Raw genomic sequence first — 21,491 nt, 5'->3', positions numbered from 1 at the left:
TCCCATTCATGTCTAATACAGGCCTCTAACTGTTCAATCGTCTTGGGCCTTCTTTGTCGCACCTTCCTCTTTATGATGCACCAAATGTTCTCTACAGGTGAAAGATCTGGACTGCAGGCTGGCCATTTCAGTACCTGGATCCTTCTCCTACGTAGCCATGATGTTGTGATTGCTGCAGAATGTGGCCTGGCATTATCTTGTTGAAAAATGCATGGTCTTCCCTGAAAGAGATGATGTCTAGATGGGAGCATATGTTGTTCTAGAACCTGAACATAGTTCTCTGCATTAATGGTGCCTTTCCAGACATGCAAGCTGCCCATGCCACAAGCACTCATGCAACCCCATACCATCAGTGATGCAGGCTTCTGAACGGAGCGTTGATAACAACTTGGGTTATCCTTGTCCTCTCTGGTCTGGATGACATGGCGTCCCAGTGTTCCATAAAGAACTTCAAATCGTGACTCATCTGACCACAGAACAGTCTTCCATTTTGCCACACTCCATTTTAAAAGAAAAAAGCTTCTCCAGACCTTCCAATGACAAGGGTATATATTTTAGGCTTTCCTATTTTTGAAATACCATAAAAAAAACCTCTGTGACAATGGCTATATGGCTAATTTCTCTTCGCTCTTGTTTCACACTGGTACTCTGTGTGGTAAGAAAACAACTGTGCCTATAAGGAGAAGAATTCCATCCCCACAGTAAAACATTGTGAAGGATCACTGGTTTTGGGGCCAACATTAACGGATTTTAGAGCAAAGCCTCCTACCATCAGCTGAATCACACAACAAGACAATAACACAAATCATAAAGCAAAGTTAACTGAGGCACAATTAAAAAAAAAAAAATTCAGGTGAAAGTGTTGCCAGTCTCCAGATCCCAGACAGAATATAACAGAAAATCTGTGGATAGATTTGAAGAGAGCGGTACATGAGAGACAGCTCATCAAAAAAGAATTAGATAAAATGACACTTGTGAGGATACAAAAGCTGTTTCCAAGGTACCCAAAGAGGATGAAGAAAGATTTAAAGCCAAATGGTGGACATATAAGATATTAGATCATATTTAATAAAAAGGGGGGATGCAAACTTTGAATCAAACTCTGATATAGATTTTTAAAATTTATTTATTTATTTATTTTTGCCTTATTTATTTTTGCCTGTTTCAACTTTTTGAAAACATTTCCTTTTTTAAGATTATGAATGATTTTGTCTTACTACTTTTGTCATTTCAAAATAAGGGGTGCAGACTGTAGCATGCAACAGTAAAAAGCTTTGAAATTAATGAGTAATTGATAAGTTTACCATTAATTTCACTTCATCTGCTTTCCAGCTTAAGTAAATATAGAGACTGATACATCAGCTGGTAAACTCAAACAATATGAAACTTATTTACAATGCATTAAACTCCTCCTCAGATTACAAAGACCATTCGAACACACCATATCAACAACATTAAGCAAGTAGGTTACCCAGTGGCGTAGCCAGAAATTGACTTTGGGTGGACAAGGCCGAAAAGTGGGTGGGCACAATAATTCTTACTAGTTTAACAAACAAATGCAAACCTTAGAATTCCAGAGGACTGGGGAGGCTTTATTACAGATGTGTTGAGAGTGAATGAAATGTATTTTCTATAAGACACAGTACTAACATTAGTTCTATCTAAAAGCACAGCTTTAAGTTCCCAGTGTTTCAACTCTGACCTGCAGCTCTCAGCGTTGCTGTTAAAAAAAAAAAAAGACTGTTTGTGCAGAACAGTCAGAAAGGAGAGTGGGTCTGCGCACATGGACTCGCACTCCAGATGACTGTGTGGGCCATGGTCCACACCCACCAATGGCAATGCCCCTAAGGATACCATGTGACTGGAAGAAAACAAAGGTGATGCAGGTCTGTAGAGATCCAGTAATCAGTTTTGTCTAAGACATGAAAATTGTCTTGTACAAAAAGAAAACTGCAATTAAATTAGCGTTAATAATAATTAAAGGAATGAGGGAAGCTGAGGCCGAGTGTGGCTGTTCAGGGAGCCAGTGTGTTCACACAGAAGCTCTGATGAAAGAGCAAAACTAATTGGGCTCCTATCAGCCAGCGCTTTAATTACTTTTGTATTGGTGGGACTGCTGGAGAAACTGAGAGTCCTTGGGCACACTTACTGCTCTGCTTAATGTAATAATACAGACACAAACACACGCACATCCACTCTGAAAGAATTCCATCTCGTTACCAGGCCAAGGGCCACACACAGTTCCAGCAATATAGAAGCACTTGATCTTCAAAAAAGTGCTGCTTCACTGTAAAAAAAGCATCAGCCCTAGTCACACACAAACAACAACAATCATCTGACCACAAATCAGCCCCCCACTAACACATGCACACACACACACACACACACACACACACACACACAAACTGCAGCAGCACACCACAGGCTCATATCACCCTCTCACACAAACAACTTCTGAAAATACAACCTCACACAAGTCAATCTCAACCTACCTCACCACGTTTACTCATTGTGAAGTCATTCATCTCACACAAACACACAAGTCTACCAATCCCACTTCTTTATGAATTATAAACACTTTAAAAGCAATGCGCCTAAGATTGCTTTGTGTCAGTGCATCTCAATTTTATTCCGTCAAATATTTTAAAGAATTAATTTAGGGTGAAAAAAGAGGAAAAAAAATTCCTTAATTTTCATAAACTAAATAATTAGATCTTCAAATTTTAAAGCGCTTCCAGCCTCAGATCCACACAATACTGATTACATTATGAAACACCTAGCTGGAACTGAAGGAATTAGCCTTCAAACCTATAGCTCCCTCAGCTGTGTACACTCCTCTATTAATCATCCTCCCCTTACACAAAGAATGCAACACTTACAACCTCTCTAGAGATTTGGGCTTAGTTTAGGAGCTGTTTCACTTTTTAAACTTGCTCTGTTTATGCCCCACTAGCATTAATATGGTTGTATGGGCTATAGTGTGTATATGTAGCTATGATTAAATAGGTTGTGATACATTGCTCAGTAAATCAAATGTAGGGTAAGATTCACAACTGGCTTGTTATTACCTGTCAGTGTCCTGCACTCACCTAAACACCTTAAAATGCAGTTATTTACAAACACATGAACTGATAATATTTCTGTGTTGTTTTGTTAAATGTGTGGTTACTGGTGTACCAAATTTGACCAATGGTCTTTAATTGTTCTATATATTTTCACAGTTTAATCATAATAAACCTCTATATTGTTGATGTTGTACAGCAACATATACTTTGTTTTTATTATTCCATAATAAATATGAAAAAATATAATACATAAAAAAAAATCCATGACAGACCTTTCACCACATGATAATCTCTGGTATTTTATACATCATTTCAGATATTTCTATAAATACAATGAGTGACTAAAATGGTAAAGTACTATAATCGCTATTCCATACATTATCAACTTTGAGATATGATCTCCAGTATTGATAAATCATGAATTTTTTGTATCCATTTTAGCACAAATTATTGCTTAATACTATACAATTGTCTCTGTCATTTTAGAAGTTATTTAGTAGTTTTATTTACCTTTGTCACTCCTTGGTCCTGTCTGTTGTTTCCACCATGTGCTTACTTAGCACATGGTTCTGTTTGTTTTTGTTCCTGTCTCCGCCCTAATCCTGCCTTAGCTCCACCCCCTCGTTGTGCCTCCTTTGTTGTCCTGCCCCCTCGTTATCTGATCCAGGTGTCCCTTGTATGTGTCGTGCACTTAAGTTCCTTTGTGTGACGTCTTCATTATTGGACATTCCGTGTTCTCATCCCTATCATGTCAGTTTGTGTCTCTATAGTCTGTTTCCAGTTCCCTGGTATGCCTGTCTGGTCTGTCTGTTTCCTTCCTTTCCTTTGCTGCCTGTGCTTGGTTTGTCCATTTCTCTCTCTGGTCTGTTAATGTTTCCTTTCCTGTGCTTTGTGTACTTGTGTGGTTTCTGTCTCTAGTCTATTAGCTCTCCCTGTTCAGGTCTCTGTTTAGTTCTCTCTATCCAGGTTTAGTCTGTATCTGTCTCTTTAGTCTAGGTTTCAGTTTAAGTCTCTCTGTCGAGGTATTTGTTGTTTCAATAAAGTTTGTGTTATTGCATTTGCATCCGCTTCCATCAGTCAACCCGGTCCTGACAACCTTTTTATTTACCTGACAGATAAATATTTCATTTTCACTTACAGCTACTTTTGTTTTGCAAATTAATTAAAACTTTTAGAGTAGAGCACCATATCTGGCCTCAGTGTAGTTAATACAATGCACTCTGGAACCTGCAGCTTTTTTCCTATGTCCACCAGTAATTTTCAATTTCGTGCTGCACCCCATCTCCCAATAGCTGTAGCCTGTACACTCTCTTGAAAACATTCCCCCTCATGCACAAAATGAACTATTTTATTGCTATAGCTACTCCTCGATGCATTAACCTCTAGCTGTTTGCTGTCCAACAAACATGCTAAAACCTTTAGCACCTGATTGTCTCCATCTAAATTGACCCAGTTACAAACTAATTTTAAAAGCTGATAGAATATGCTTCAGCATGCCAACCCCTGTACATAATCCACAATTAGGGCCTTCACCTACCCACTGTCCAAGGTTTTGGGGGGTTGAAAGGACATAAGTTGCTCCCAGCAAAAACTTTTTTTTCGCCCACAACTCTTGCCAAGAAATCCTCCACTTCTATAGATTCTCCCATCTAAGCCACTGGCCTTGTTTTACCTGTGATGCTGCTGTTGCACACCTTGCATCGTCCTCCTGCTCGCGAATAAAACTAGTCATCGTTTTCCTTCTCTCTGGTTATGTGGTCTTACTAAAAGCTTTCTGTGAATCACCTGTCCCAAGGCCTGCACTTCCACATTGTACTTGGCCAATCACATTCCTTAATTCTAATTAGCTCCTAGCTACCTGCATGGCCACTTCTAGTATTTGACCTCAAATGTTTGTGACTTAAATTCACTGAATGATTAAAACAATGTAATTTTACACTGACCAGTGTTCTATATTATCATACTGTGCCATTATCAGTTCACAATTCAAAAAAGAAATGTCTGTTTTTCACTCATTCATATCAGTATAAACTTCTATGTAAATCCTCCATGGCAGATTGCAGAGTGTGGAGTTGAGGTAATGCTGCAAGAACTTCCGACAGAAACTGAGACAGGATTTACTAATTAGGGGCTGACATAGATAAAATTTTAGGGTGCTTTGGGTAAAAATGCTCATTAAAAATTCTTACAAGGTTTACTCAACTGATATAATTACTGTATGGCTTTAAAATCCTACAGTACAAATGCAAGTGCTACAAAAATTATAATATCTGAGGATATTCCAGACATTCCCCAGATATCCCATATATTGCGAAGATTATTTTCTACATTTATAAAAAAGTGCTGAAAGTAAACTTTAAGACTGGCCTTATTCTCTCCAACAAACAGCAATGAAAACCATGTCCCCTTACGTTTATACTCTTCTAGTGTGTTCTCCTAACTTCACACTGTTTGATAAAGTTCTCTTCCATTCACTTTCTTCATTCACACTGTTCTAAGATGTTAAGTTCAAGAATGTTCTAAGCCATTCAGGCCGTTCTACTATGGTCTTCGTTCACTACATTTCAGAATGTTCTCCTCCTTTTACAAGGTTCTGGAATATTTCCCCCTTGTTTACATTGCTTTCAGAATGTTCTCTTTCATTCACAAAGTTCCATAATGTTTTCCATTCCATTATGCTGTTCTGGAATGGGGCGGCATGGTGGCGCATCAGGTAGTGTTGCAGTCACACAGCTCCAGGGGCTTGTAGGTTGTGGGTTCGATTCCCCCTCCGGGTGACTGTCTGTGAGGAGTTGGTGTGTTCTCCCCGTGTCCACATAGGTTCCTCCAGGTGCTCTTGTTTCCTCCCACAGTCCAAAAACACATGTTGGTAGGTGGATTGGCGACTCAAAAGTGTCCATAGGTGTGAGTGTGTGTGTGTCTGTGTTGCCCTGTGAAGGACTGGCGCCCCCTCCAGGGTGTATTCCCACCTTGCGCCCGGTAGGCTCTGGACCCACCGCTACCCTGAACTGGATAAGCGGTTACAGATAATGAATGAATGAATGTTCTGCAACGTTCTCCCATAAATTTTCAAGAAACTTCTAATCCATTAACACTCTTCTAGAATGTTCTCCCCACAATCACAATCTTGTTCTCCTGTCATTCATATTCCTTCTATTCATATATTTTTAGAATATTCCCTTCCATTCACACAGTTCCAATTCACATTAGTCTCCAGAGTTCTCCTTGCTTATACACTTTTCTACACAATTCATTCTGTTCTAGTATGTTTTGTTTAATTCACAACCTTCTTGAATTTTTTCTCCATATAAAGTGTTTTAGAATGTTCTTCCCTATTCACACTGTTCTAGAATGTTGTTGTACATTCACACAGTGGAGGCAGGTTCTCAGTTATTAATGCTAGTCTAGAACTTTGTGCATTCACACTATTTGGTTCCATTCTTTTCCTAACAGAACATAAATATAGTGTAAAAAGTTTATTAATTAAAATAAGTCAAATCTGCCTTTTACAAGAGCAGTTGTCAAACTGCTAACAATCAAATGCATGTTTCATAGAGCTGACCTCACTTGAGGCTATTTAATTTGTCATAGGAGCATGCTATGCTATCATGTCATGGTAATATGAAAAGCCAGTTTAATTATTTATCATAATAATCTAGTTTTCAATCCCAAACTATTGTTCTCTGCATGGGATCCCAAATTGCTGATTGTTCAGGATAAGGAAGGATAACAAGCTCTTCTCTGTGTAGTGTGAGTAGACAGGTGTGTGGGGTGGAGTGTCAGGCTGAGGGCTTTACTCTGTCTCAGCATGTTGAGGTTCTTTAGGTTGTGCTGCATGGCCAGCAGTTGAAAAAGATGTTATGACAGCCTTTATTCGCATCTAAGGAGGTGTGTGCTGGTCTTCACACTGCTAGAGTGGTGATGTTGACAAGTATGTGATAGGAAAGAGACCTACTATACGGGCGTTCAATATGTCTACGACAGTAGGAAAAATATAGACCTTTTAGTGATTAGTTTTTATTTAATCATTTTTTTCTTTAACATTAAACAAGAGAAAGATTAAAATTGCCATCGATAATTGAAATAGTTTATGCTCCATACACTGTCAGAAAAATTGTCAGTGTGGTGGTATCCTTAAGGGTATATATCGTACCATTAAATAGGGAACATAATTGTACCTTGTTCTATTATATTTGTGGATTTTAAAATTGTGTTGATTTTATATGCCCCTTTTCATCACAAAGAGTTATATTATATTCTTTTATTTTACACAGTTCTATAATGAAAGATTACAAATATTCGCATCTCCTTCTGAAGAAGAGAATGTAATGTACCTTTAGGGAACCCAATTGGACTTTAGCACCACTGTTGTACCTTCAAAGATCCATTTACACTCTTTGTACCTTTAGTGATCAATAATGTCACAAAACTTTTATTTTGAGAGTGTAGAGTGGGCTCCCAAATTTATTTCACATGTTTAAAAATGGCTCCGGTTTCTTCCCACAGTCCAAAAACACACGTTGCAGGTGGATTGGTGACTCGAAAAGTGTCCGTAGGTGTGAGTGTGTGAGTGAATGTGTGTGTGTCTGTGTTGCCCTGTGAAGGACTGGCATCCCTTCCAGGGTGTATTCCCGCCTTGCGCCCAATGATTCCAGGTAGGCTCTGGACCCCTCGTGACCCTAAAATTGGATAAGCGGTTACAGATAATAATAATGTTTAAAAACGATTAAGTACAGAATATTACAGGCCACCAGATGTCAGTGAAATGGCTTAACAAAAATAGGAAACATTGGATAAATTACTGATTGCTCCTTTCATTTTTAGTTTTTGTTTGTTGTTGGTTTTTTTTGCCCATAAATAAAGAACATAAAGCACTAAGTCTAAACTGACTATTTTCAGCTATATACACTCTTTTCTGTATACAAAGATATGTCTGCTCTTTAAATGACACACAGTCACTTCTTCTGACTGAACAAGCTACCCTTCCAATCACCAGAAAGGTCACAAGCTCAAATCAGTGAGTTAATGTTGTTCATGCTGCTCCTTTTAAACTGAGAGAGAAGACTCTCAATAAGCCTGACTATATGATATTGACTATACAACCACACACACACACACACACCAGCAAATCTCCAGCAACAACTGCAGCAAAGAGCTAAGTGATGCAGAACTAGTTAATGATTAGTTGTCCTGAGGGGTGCATTGATTTGGCATTTTAACAAGAAGAACCACTACAGACCTTAAACACATAATCAGAGCAAACTGCATTAAAGTGTACTGATGAAGTGTCCTGTGTGTGCATCTGCCGGGGTGTATTTATTTTACCACAGTGATGCCACACACAGGAAAAAAACATACATAAAACCTTTGCTTACCTGGATCTGACTTAGAAAACGTGTCCATGTCCAATAAGCCCCTGTCAAAACCAACAAGAGGAGAATGCAAATTACACAATGGCACAAGTAAGAGCATTGATTTCTAAAAAGAGGCTGATCTATCTATTAATTTAGTTAATTAGGGTACATGGCAGCTCACATTGATGGGTACATCTGCAATGTTAAAGATGCAGAAAAGTACATTCCTCTGCAGCATTGTTAATAATACACATCAAAATAGATCTAAGCTGTAGTTAGGAGCAGACAGCTCCAGGGTCAGCTAGCCGTAAAATTACTTTTTGCAAAAGTCGATGCAAAACAATGCAACTTTGAAAACAAAAAATTAATACACACACTTCAGATCAAAACATTGTATCTAAACTTTTTATGCAAATCAATGGAACAATATTTCTGTTAGAGACAATGTGTTGTCACGTCATTATAGACCATTTCTAAGCTGCTGTACATCCCTGGAACTATAGGTCTTCGCTTCAACCTCGTCATCTTTTTCTAGTACTCACTGGTAACTTCAACTAAAGAAACACAACAACTTGGTGTAATTGTGCATGACCAGTTATAGTTCTCAACTCTTACTGCAAACCTGACACTGCCATGAAGATTCCACCTCCAGTACATTTGGAGAATTCAATCTTTTCTTTCTAGAGAGGCCACCCAGGTGCTTGTTGAGTCTCCCGTCAATGCAAGACTTAAATACTGTTAATCCCTTCTGGCTAGTGTTACTATGTGTGTTATTAGGGCTGGGATACAGCTGCACGGCTTGTATTCAATGGTCCTATGTTATGCCAGAAGATAAATGCCCATATCCAATTCTAATCCCTTATGCTGGCCTACAAAGCCAAAAATTGACCTACCCCTCTGTACTTGATGGCTATGGACAAAACCTAATCCATAGCAAGAGCCCTTTGAGATTTAAGTACAGCTCGGCTTGACCCATTATCCTATCCTATCAAGATTCTTGGAACACAAGCATCCAGACGTGTTTCTGTTCAGGCACCTAAGTGCTGAGACGAACTTACACATGTCTTACTTTATTTGACATTTACTTGGCAAGGTATAGCATGTGAGCATTGAATATCTAGGCATCCATACTGACATATGTATTTGGCAGCGTCTAAACTTGAGGTATCTTTTGGATTCTAGTCTATACAAACTAGTGAAGGATATTCTCTGAGCAGGCCACTCTCCGACTCTGCAATGTGATTGGCTGAGAGACATTCCAGGAGTGCTGATATTACACGATAATGGCACCCTGACCGAAGCTCTTCAGGTATGACTCCGCAACATCCACAACAATGTCAGCACTTACGAGACTGTGCCTGGACTTTTTCACCCAATAGCAATCCGGTTCACTGTCCTTTTGCACACATTATTTTGAACAGGGTAAAGGGTTATGGTGCAGAGGATCGTTATCTGCTTTCTGATTTGTAAACAAAAGATAATTGGAAATAAATAAAAAATTGGCTATGTCTATGTGTTTTCTCTGATTCTGTTTAATTTGAGTCTTTTTTCTCCAGCTCAGCAGCACAGGTCTGATGTGATGCTCCAAAATACTCACATTTAACTTAAACAGAGAGAACTTGGCAGTGTTTAGTGTATGATATACATCACTACGATCTGAATCCGTTGTGAACAATGGTTAAACCATGACATTTTACTGACTTGATGTGACCAACTCACAAATATGTTTACTTTAGGTAATAAACAATGTCTAAATTCTCCAGGATAAAGTCCCATTCTAAAGACTCAGCTCAGTTACTTGGTAGCATTGTCTTATGAAAGCTCTTGCATTGTATAACATAAAGCTCCAAAGAGAAATGTGTACCAAGGCCATTTTATCACATCACTAAAAAAAACAACAGAAATGCTGCTGATGTGAATGTGAATAAGCTGCCAATTATTTTTGCTGTTGTAATGTGGCAGGTAAAACGTAAATTTGCTCATAATTAAATGCTATGCTGCAGGCTAATAACCAATCAGCTCACTGTAAGCAGATGGATTTCATTGTCTTAAAAATTACACAATTTAATTAACAATGTAAAATTTGTCAACACCTGCTCATCCAAAATTTCTTCAGAAATGAGGGGTATCAATAGGTAGTCTGACCCTCTTTGCTGTAGAAGCTGCCTCTACCTTTCTGGAAGGGCTTTACACTAGATATTGGAACCTGCTGCATGGATTTGATATTTATTAATATAAGCATTAATGAGGTCAGGTAATAATGTTGGATAATTACTTCTAATCTGACTCATCCCAATATATAACCCCAGAAAACACAGTTGAAATGTTCCACAGCACAGTGCTGGGGGGAGTTAAACCCCTCTAGCCCACACTTGGCACCGGAAAGCTTGGTGAGCTTAGGCTCATGTGTGGCTGCTGTGCAGGGGGTAATAAACATTCAGACATATGGTGTACCTAAAATGCTCTGTGAATTTCTAATCTAAACGTTAGAATGCAAGTACAGAAATGAGAAATTAAAATTCAAACAGCATCAGCTTTTTAACATTTCCAGTTCTATGTGTGTGAGCTTAACCTTGTGAGAATCTTGACTCAACTTTTTTCATTATAGATATCCCTCTTGAACATTCAGAAGGGTGGGCAAAGGATTATGGGCAAGGAAGAGTGTGAAACACACTCTGATAGCCGCACTCAGAATTCTCTCTTGTAGGATCCGTCTGACTGGAACAGACTTCAACAACACAGTGGTCTAAAAAGCAGACCACCTACACTGCAGCCTTGCTTTCAGAATTAATCAAAGTCCCTTGGCTTTTATCCTCTAGTGATTCAAAATTTCCCTAATTTCATACATACATACATACATCTTTTCTGCTTGTCCATTTCAGGGTCGCGGTCCTAATTTCATTGTTATATTCATTTCATCATGTGACAACACCTAAGCAAGTAACTGGTGATCAAGAACCAAAATGTAAAAAATATTACATAATTATTCTTCCTTTATATAATAATAATAGTTTGTAAGCATCTAAGCATTTTAATTGGGTTGAGTTACGCCAAATTATATACCAGCCAACTAATTATTAATGTCTTTTTATTAAGCAAATTAGACGCTACAGCAATGTTGAGCCGTGAAACCATACTAGTATCAGTCAACAGCCAAGAATAACTAGAATTCATGATAATAAGCAGTTTACAAAAGTTACACCTAGGGCAAACCTCTCTCTCTCTCTCTCTTCTCTCCCCCCCATAACCCAGCAGTGAACTACCTTCATGCATGGGGGCAGGTGCTGTGTGTGTGAGAGAGAGAGAGACAGACAGACAGCAAGGCCAGGGGCATTCATCTTCACCTCCCCTCAGCTACAAAATCCTCAGAGCTGCTTTCAAGTCCTAAATATTAAATGCAGAACTGTGTGCAATAGGCTGAGGTTCTGACTGATAAGTGAAAGTGTGTCTGGGTGAAGTGCAGCATCATTCGTAAGATTCATAATTGGTATGTAAGTCTCTCTCTCTCTCTCTCTCTCTGTGAGTGATTTGTGGCACTCTGGGGTGTCAGCTACACTCAATGTGTGTCTAACAGGATCTCCATAAGTAACTCTACGGTGGCGGTCAGGTTTTACATAAGACAACAAGCATACATCACCTCCACTCTCTTAAAAAAGCAACCAAAAAATGCTTATTTGGAGTGATAAAATAGAAGAACCATTGTTACCATTTTCCCAGAGACTATTGACGTGGCCAGTTCTTAAACATTCAAGAGACAATTTTCTATTTATTTGTAATTATAATTAAGTATTATATTAAACTTCATTAAGATAGAAAAGAAAAAAAAACTGATTATGCAAATTAACTTGCAAATTAAATTTAGAAAATGGAACACAACCAATGAACAAAATTTGGTCCTTTCAGTGAAAATATGCAGGCGGTGATGAATGAAAGAACATGAAATGCAAGCTTGATATAGATGGATGAATGGAAGGCTGACAGAGGAACAGAGAGACAGGTTTGGTTGCTGGCTCTTATTTTTGTTAGGTTTGCTTTGGCTCAGCAAATTTATGAGACACACTGGGAAAATATACACAAATATATCCAAATGGGTAATTTTATAAAGGTGAGCCATGTCACAGCAGTCTTTGATTGATGTGGTTAATGCTCACAAAACCAATAGAGAAAATTAGGTTAAAACTGGAAGGAAAATAGGTTAAATATGAAAATACATTAAAAATTCAGTGAAATACTATATGTACCCATGAAAACCATAGTTTGTATATTATGTGCCATCAAGGCCAAGATTAACTTAAACTAACACCCATTTTCAGAACCAATACGTTTTTTGGTAAATGCAATAAAAACAACAATATGTGATTTGCTAATTCTGTTGAACTTTTATTTATCTGAAAAACTACAAAAAATGATTTTCATGATCATACATCTGTAGAATTTTCCGTCTGTGTGGGGTAAGGCTTGTGTGTGACCATCAAGTCCTCACATGGAATTTCAGGAGAAAGTTTCATGCTGCTCTAATAAATATATTTACGTGGGCTTGGGAGTACTTCAGAAAGCCTCTCTAATGTAATACAGTTCACTGTTGCATCAAGAAATTCAACCTGAAATTCAGTTAAGCAAAGAAAAAGACATGCATTAATTCTATTCTTCTGTCTCTTATGTTCAAATTTGTCTCTTATGGTGAGTCATGAAAAGAAGAAGCTGACAGTGCTGACCACTGACTGTTGAGCACCTGAAGTCTAGTATAAAGCTAAAATGGGCAAAATTTCACTTGCAAAACTGCAACAATATGTTTACTCAGTCCTCAAATGATTAAAAAGTGAGAAGTGAGTTATATGCATCAAGCTCTGAAATTGTTTATATTTACAAAACACATTCATGTTGGTCAGTGAAAACATTGATAATATTATCTTCGTGCTTAAATAAATGTAAGTTAAATAAATGTTCACAAGGATTAGCAAATTTTTTTTTTGTATTGCATTTTACAGAGAATCCAAACTTTTCTGGAAATGGGGTGAAACAAAACATGATTTTATGTCCAAGAGTCTGTAAAGAGCGACTCTGTTGTAAATATCGGTGAACATAAAGAAGCTCTTTAACGATTAAAGATTCTCCACATAATGTGTAAAAGTTCTACAACAATCAAATATGAACAAGACACCACTTATATTTAAGAGTGCACATTTTACAAAATGCTTTCTTTAAACCTATATGGCAAGATATGGACGATTACGAGTGGAAGAGTGTTGAAGAAATAAATAAAGTGATGAAGTGAAGGGATAAAGTCTGAGACAGATAAAGATAGGGTTTTGAGGTGGAACAACAAGAAAAATGGATAGAAAATAAGCGTTACAATTGCCTGTTCACCTTGACTTTACACTCAGAGTAACCACCATAGACTGTAAGCTATTGTCCTCTGACATTTATGTGAGGTTTCAGGCTGCTTCTAAGATCCAGAATTACATTGCAAACAAAGAAAAAAAAACACTTTAATGATCTTATGTAATATATAATTTGTTGTCTGTAGCCACTTATATATAAGTCATGCTGTCATTTATTTTAACTGGCCTGAAATATTCTATAGTAGCTAAACAACAATAGGCAGCTTGTGAAACAACCACTACACAACTAAGAAACATATGGTTGGTCATTCCTAACAAACTAGCATTTTACATAAAAACAACAAAAAAGATTAAATAATTACATTAACAGCATATTCCAAACATTGCTGTTGAATGGGATTACTGTAAATCTTATTAAAAGAAGGAACACTTTTTAAAATACTGTATTAGTATATGTGCATGGAGCATGGAAAGGTCAACAGGTACATTCAATAGAGGTCCGTTAAAGGTTCTATACATTGAAATGTCTATTCATAAACGTATTCATTTCATAAACTTTCCATTCACAAATTACTTAACAAAACAAAAAATGTTCTTCTGTGGAAATGCACTGAATAAATCTTCTCCAAGAGTGAACATTGTAATTATTAGTCCAATTAAGAATGGTTTGAAAAAAATCGCCACATTGCCATCAACATGGAGCCTCTAAAATGTTTTTAATTAGTAATGATTAGTATAAACTGAGAGGCGGCACGGTGGCGCAGCAGGTAGTGTCGCAGTCACACAGCTCCAGGGGCCTGGAGGTTGTGGGTTCGATTCCAGCTCCGGGTGACTGTCTGTGAGGAGTTGGTGTGTTCTCCCCGTGTCTGCGTGGGTTTCCTCCCACAGTCCAAAAAAAAAACACACGTTGCAGGTGGATTGGTGACTCGAAAGTGTCCGTAGGTGTGAGTGAATGTGTGTGTGTCTGTGTTGCCCTGTGAAGGACTGGCGTCCCCTCCAGGGTGTATTCCCGCCTTGCGTGTCCAGGTAGGCTCTGGACCCCCAGCCACCCTAAATTGGATAAGCGGTTACAGATAATGGATGGATGGATAGTATAAACTGTGAGTGAACAACAGAGCCCACTTTTCACCCACTGAACTTCAGCTTGTAATTTCAATGTAGAAATTCATATATTTTATGGTTAGGGTTAGATTTGTTCAAAATATACCATTCTTTTTTTTTCTCACAAATGGAATTAATGTCCAGGAAAATGTACCTGATCCAAATTGCTTAATAGTGAATCTCTTCAAATTTCCTAGGAGAAATAGAATTAGACAATAAGGAGACATGAGCTACTTCTGACTCAGAAAAAAAAACAAATGACAGTTATTTACAGCAAAACTACACTGAGAAGCATTTTACTGTTGGAAGAGAAACGGCCGAGATCCTGTTTTTGATTCAGCTGCAGATAAACATCCATTCATTCATATTCTGTAATCCTTTGGGCAGTGGGAGGAAAACGAATCACCCAGAGGAAACCCACACAAACACAGGGAGAACACCAAACTCCTCAAAGGCAGTTACACAAGATGAGGTTTGTACCCACAACCTCAGGACCCTGTGTGAGCTGTGTGACAGAGGCACTACCTTTTGTACCACTGTGGCCTGCAGATTAACATGAATGTAATTATCTCAGCAAATCTGAGCCCAATGTAAGACTTTACTGCGATCTCCACTTAAACTCAAGAGAAGACCGGTGAGCTCTTTACTGGGCTCTTTAGCTTAAAAGAACTATCACGGCAGGAGACTTTATGTAAAATATCCACCATCTTTCCAGCTGATCTCTCAGTTGTATTGGAGAAACTACAAAGATAATAAGGAGAGCTCTTTCTTTTATTCACTTCTCGGTGGATGGTTTTAGGCTTGTTGTCCCAGCAACATGCCCCATCTTTTGTGTAGGTGATTGTGTGGACTTAGAATTGCAGGTCAAGATCATCTGGGGACATCCATGAGAAATTCTTGGCTATATATTTAGACTTTTAAAAAATGGGAACAAACTGACCATGAATTTCATACATGTGGGTATGAAATACAACACTGTGGGTTTCCTCCGGGTGCTCCGGTTTCCTCCCACAGCCCAAAAACACATGTTGTTAGGTGGATTGGTGACTCAAAATTGTCCATAGGTGTGTGTGTGTGTGTGTGTGTGTGTGTGTGTGAGTGCATGTTTGAGTGTGTGTCGCCCTGCAGCACTCCTCCAGGGTGTGTTCCTGTCTTGTGCCCAGTAATTCCGGGTAGGGTCCGGACCCACCATGACCCTGCACTGGATAAACTGTTACAGACAACGAATGAATGAATATGTTACACAAAAAAATGCTTTAAAACTTTGTGCACATAGTTTTGATATAAGATCTAATTAAAATACATACTTTGTGAGCTATAAAATGGCAGTAATCTAAATGCAACAGAATCATCGCTGTCCAATTAAAAACATGTTTCTCCATTTTTGATGATTTTAAGTTTACTAAATCATCAACACAGCAGTTTTCCTTCAGATTGTGTGAATATTTCATAATGTATGAACCAAAAGAAATGACTGGGAAGAAATTCTTTTTACAATGACTTCCAACGTAAAAAGGTTTTTGCCTTCTCTTGTCCTGCAAAGTTACCATTTTCAGAGATACATTTTTTTCAATGGACAGCAACAATGTCACACACCCTTTCAATACAACCTTTTTTAAAAAGTGCTTCCTTACAATCTGGGATTATGTGGCTTATGAATAGGAGTGTGTATGTAATAGTCTGTCTGAATAACACTGTCACTGCTCCTGTACTCACTCCACACTGTAGCACATAAAATTAGCTCTGCTCTTCAATGTAAATCATCTCCATAATCCAGAATGTTGGCTGCTGCCGAGATGTCTGTGTGTGTGTATGTTATTGTAAGGGGATGCTATAAGTAACACACATTTTCAATGATCCAGCAACAAATGCAGTTTCGTTCTCTCTGCTGCACTCTCTCTGGAAAGAGAGAGAGAGAGAGAGAGAGAGAGAGAGGGATATCGATATCATCTTTAGGTGTTCTTTGAGTGAGTAGGTGACCGTCTTCTGGTTCCCCTGATACACCAGTTACATCTGTACACATCTGTACAGAGTCCCTGTGAGACTGACTGTGGGAGATGGGAAACATATCTGCTGGACTGAAACTGGTGGAAACATCTGTTCCACTGTGACACATATGAGGAACATGAGCAGTCTATGTGGGGAGCCAATAAAAACCCAGTGAAGAGATCTGTATAACTTTTTGCAATTTTCAATCCCTGGCAAGTGTTGATGCTTCTATTTTGGCCATGAAGATGTGCGTGTGTGTGTGTGTGTGTGTGTGTGTGGGAAGATATGCTTGAGAGATGATAGCAAAGTCTGTCACACATGATGAAATCTCATCTGCCATTTAGCATCACTTAGTTTATTTAAATAATAAAAAGCTAAATTCAGTAGGACTCTCCTGCCCACTGCAGAGGCCGTCCTACGTGCACACACACACACACACACACACACACACATATAAACCCACACCTGGGGCTCTGTTTCTGGGGAAATTCCGAGAGAGCTGAGGAGGCCTATTAGATCTGATGGAGCACTCACGCTTTAAAGGGACACTCCGGCCAACACAATAAATGCAACTGTTCCTACATGTTGTAAACAGGCCTAGTATCCTTCCCCAGCAGCGCTAGAACATTCCCTTGAGCAAGATTTTTCCATTTAAATAAACGAAAACTTCCCTTTCTGATGATATAATTAGAAGGTGAGAGGAACGTTTGAAATACCGAGATTCAGATTGAATTGAAGGGAATATTTTATCAGTTTTATCACTTAGCCTTGTCTCTCCTGTCCTGCATGGCCATGCAAACAACTGTTTTAGTCCAAATGAATTGCACACAAGTTTTAACTCTCATAGAATTACTGACCACCTCCTGCTCCCTCATACATCTTCCTAACTTCACCTTCACGTTACCTATAACTCATTATCTCTATCAGTTCATTTTTCCTGCTGTGCTGTTATTTGTTGAGCTTTCTGCTGTCGACCAGAGGAGGATAGGTTCCCTGCTGAGTCTTGGTTCCTTGAATGGTTTCATCCTCATCCTCGGAGCGAGTTTTGCCTTGCCACTGTCATTGGCCATGGCTTGCTCACAGGAGGCTTAGACCCAGATCTCTGTAAGGCTGCTTTGTGATGACTTTCTGTTGTGAAAAGCACTATATAAATATAATTTGATTGACTGACTGATTGATGGATTGACTGATTGAGTGAAATACTCAGGGTTGTAATGCCATCATATTTGTGTAATGCATGCAGGAGAGTTAGAGGGACATTAATGGACAAAAATACACAAAAAATATTCAAAATCATTCATTTTAACCAATGAAAAATATAGTCATTCATTATGTAAACGCTTATCCAGTTCAGGATCGCGGTGGGTCCGGAGTCTACCCGGAATCATTGGGTGCAAGGCAAAAACACACCCTGGAGGGGGCGCCAGTCCTTCACAAGGCGACAAACACACACACACACAGTGGATTTTGAGCCAATCCACTACCAACATGTGTGAGGAAACCGGAGCACCTGGAGGAAACCCACGTGGACACAGGGAGAACACACCAAACTCCTCACAGACAGTCACCCGGAGCGGGACTCGAACCCACAACCTCCAGGCCCCTGGAGCTGTGACACTGCAACACTACCCGCTGCACCATTATTCGAAAATAATCACTTTTTCAGTGGATATGCAGATTAATAACAGGAGCTGGAGCCCACCAACACCTGAACTGTTAAATAAGACACAAACCAGTCTGCCTATGTCAGAAAAGCTGGGATTTAATGAATGATTTTGCTAGTCTTATTCCCAAATAAGGGGAATCTACTGAATTATACTGATCCCTCATCTAGGCATCTCCAATTACAACACCGGACAGGGCTGAGAGCAGAGAAATAAGAGCAGAGTGAAAACAAGAGCTGAGAATTTTAAAAAATGTGTCGTTCATTCTCATTTAAAGGAATAGTGCTTTGTTTTTTCTTTCATATCCTTGTGGTATTCTGACTTACACCTGTACCCCAGGAAATGGTTTCACTTGTGGAAAAGGGTAGAGTATGTCATCTTCAAAATGCAGTCTCTGGCAGGATGCCTCTTCAACAGTCTGCTTGGAGACAGGCGCACTGTCCTGCTTTCAGGCTCATTGGATCATATGAGACAATATGTTACACAGTACAGAAGCCACTCTTCAATTACATTTCTCACTAAAAATAACGTAACCACTCAAGGCTACTTCAGTGACATATTCATCAGCAAATACACCACAAATCCAAAACTATCCAGGCACCTCATCTTGTCTGTGAATTCAACTACTTTAAGACACCAGCTGCTGGCAGAGCTTGTATAACCATCCATAGAAATCACTCTTGATACAAAAGGGTGCTCTGGAGCAACAGCACATGGGGCTAAGGTCACCTTGCCCAGTGTGAGGCAGTGGTGTGTGGAGCAATGGAACAGCATTCTCTTACTCTCTGGAGTGACGGAGCACCAAGCTTTTGAGATACGTTGGAGTGGCATTCTGGTCCAACAGCCGTACATGACCTGAGGGAAGATTCTGTCTCTGAATGCAACCAAATCTTCACAGAAATGTTCTAACCTATAATAGCAAACCTTCCACAAGGATTACACTCTTAAAAATGCAGGCGCTACAAAGGGTACTTTAAGCATTGCCACAGAAGAAACACTTTTGGTTCCACAAAGAGCCATTGAGAGAGAGTGCGAAAAACCTTTCATGTGTTTAAACATCCATCACTCTGCCCTAAGATTATTTAACAGTTTAAACATATTCACCAAAATGGTTCTCTAAGGAACAAAAAGTGATTCTTTTATGGCGTCACTCAAAGAACCTTTTGTAGCACCTTAATTATAAAGAGTGTAGAATGTGCATGCACTAAGAAAGATTGGATGTGTAACGTTTGTGCAAATGGAGTATCTGAACAAATTCTACAGAACTTTTTACTGCTATTAACAGAACAATGCTGGATTTCACCACAGTCACCCTCTCTCTCTTTTAATGTGGGGGGGGGACCAAACCACGCAGCAACAGCAAATAAAGAGCCTTGTGCAAAGGTCTGAGCTTCAGTGATTTAAAAATATACACATTTAGTCAGTGTACTAAAGGATGACAACACGTCCACTTCTGAAGGTTTTAATTCACGGTTACTGTACACCTGCTGGATTAACCCCACTGGGAAACATTAATCAATTCAAACGTTTAAACACATGCCACTGTTTATTTCTTCCGTTTCCAGTTGATAAAAACCAATAAACCAAGCACTTTTCAGAACTATGTCGTTATTAGGCAGCAGAGGACGTGGTTACTACTTAAAAAACAAACCTACAGACCTGTCATTTCCCCAGGAGAGCCCTGTGTTACAGACAGAGTGTAACCATAAACTAGTAGCAGTAGCTTATTTGGACCAAGAGCTGTTAGTGGGTTACCGTAAGGCGCCAGAATATAACCTCTACGCCATTTAAGGTGGAACAGGAAATTAGAAGAAGTAGCTGGAGAACGAGGTTAATTCAGCTCCGTCACTCGATCCGTTAACGAAGCAGCAGAGTCAATCAGCTCCAGTGTTTACAGTGCTGCTGGAACTTCGCGCGGTGGAGCCCCAACCTGTGCGCCGTGTGTTTAGACGCAGTGTTTAGCCCGGGACCACGGGACTCACCTGCACGAGACTGTAACTTCAATCTTAGTTGCCGGAACTGTGGAATGGAGCGGGTCGAAGTCCCCGATGGAGGCCATGGTGGAGCGCGAGCGGCACGAGCTTCTCTTCTGTTTTCCTTCCAGACACTTAAGTTTTTACTTTTCCATCAAACACCAGCTTCTTCCAGTGCGCCTCTCCATCCGCGAGCACTTAGAGAGAGAGAGGGGGAGAGAGAGAGAGAGCGAGAGGGAAGGAGGGGGAGGACAGAGCGCGAGCCGCTGCGTTTCACCTGCGTGACGCGGATTCACGCACGAGCCGCTTCCATGTGCGCTCTGAGCGCAGAGTGAAGCGCGAGAGGAGGGCGCATTGTGTGAGCTCCGCCGAATGAGGGCGACAGAACCCAGGAAACTGACGGACACGGGAGGTTCGCCAACACGGCAGAACGAAATATCGATAGGCTACATGAGGACCAAGCTTTACCTGAAAATATTTTTCCTCTACAAGTAGCATTCAGAACATTGTTTCCTTAAAGTGGAGTTCTGCGTAGGAACTATCTTTACTTCGTTGTCTCTTGACTCCTCTTTAACACATTGGCGTAATCACAGTATGGATACCCAGGGAACATTTCACATCCAGGAAAAAAAAGCTGTTTCCAAACTCCATCTCCCCATTTGACCTCTGAAAATTTTCGGCCGCCATCTTGTAGAGTCATTAAAAAGAGTCAAGGGAAGTTTTTAGCCACAAACACTTAAACCCCCATTATCTCAAGAGAGAAGGCATCTACAGAACATTAAACTTAGACAGTGTCATTTTCCCCAGATACAATCTGATCTCATCCTGATGAGCCGTTTGACAGTAGTTGATAGTGTGTTATTTAAATGTAAGCTTCTGTTTTCCCACAATTCCACGACCAATCTTAAGGAACTTTAGCAAAATCAGGTCCAGATTGAAAATTAAAGACAGATTAAGGGTGTGCCCACATTTCTAGTGTACCACACTGTCAAGTTCCCCAAAG

The 21,491-nt window shown here is 39.5% G+C and overlaps 1 protein-coding gene across 1 annotated transcript in view; it reads right to left on the bottom strand.

The window, feature by feature from the left end:
• Positions 1-21,210, bottom strand: part of LOC136691801 (copine-9-like) — a 127,329-nt gene extending 106,119 nt beyond the window's left edge. Inside the window, exons 1-2 of the mRNA XM_066664615.1 lie at positions 20,498-21,210; positions 8,441-8,481 (exon numbers count right to left, since the gene is read on the bottom strand). Coding sequence (XP_066520712.1) covers positions 8,441-8,481; positions 20,498-20,574 — 118 coding nt within the window. The 5' untranslated portion in view covers positions 20,575-21,210. The remainder of the gene's footprint in view (positions 1-8,440; positions 8,482-20,497) is intronic.
• Between the last annotated feature and the right edge of the window lie 281 nt (positions 21,211-21,491).

The sequence above is a fragment of the Hoplias malabaricus genome, chromosome 3, assembly GCF_029633855.1.
Source record: "Hoplias malabaricus isolate fHopMal1 chromosome 3, fHopMal1.hap1, whole genome shotgun sequence".
NCBI classification, from domain to species: Eukaryota; Metazoa; Chordata; class Actinopteri; order Characiformes; family Erythrinidae; genus Hoplias; species Hoplias malabaricus.
This window is presented reverse-complemented; position numbering and strand designations above follow the sequence as displayed.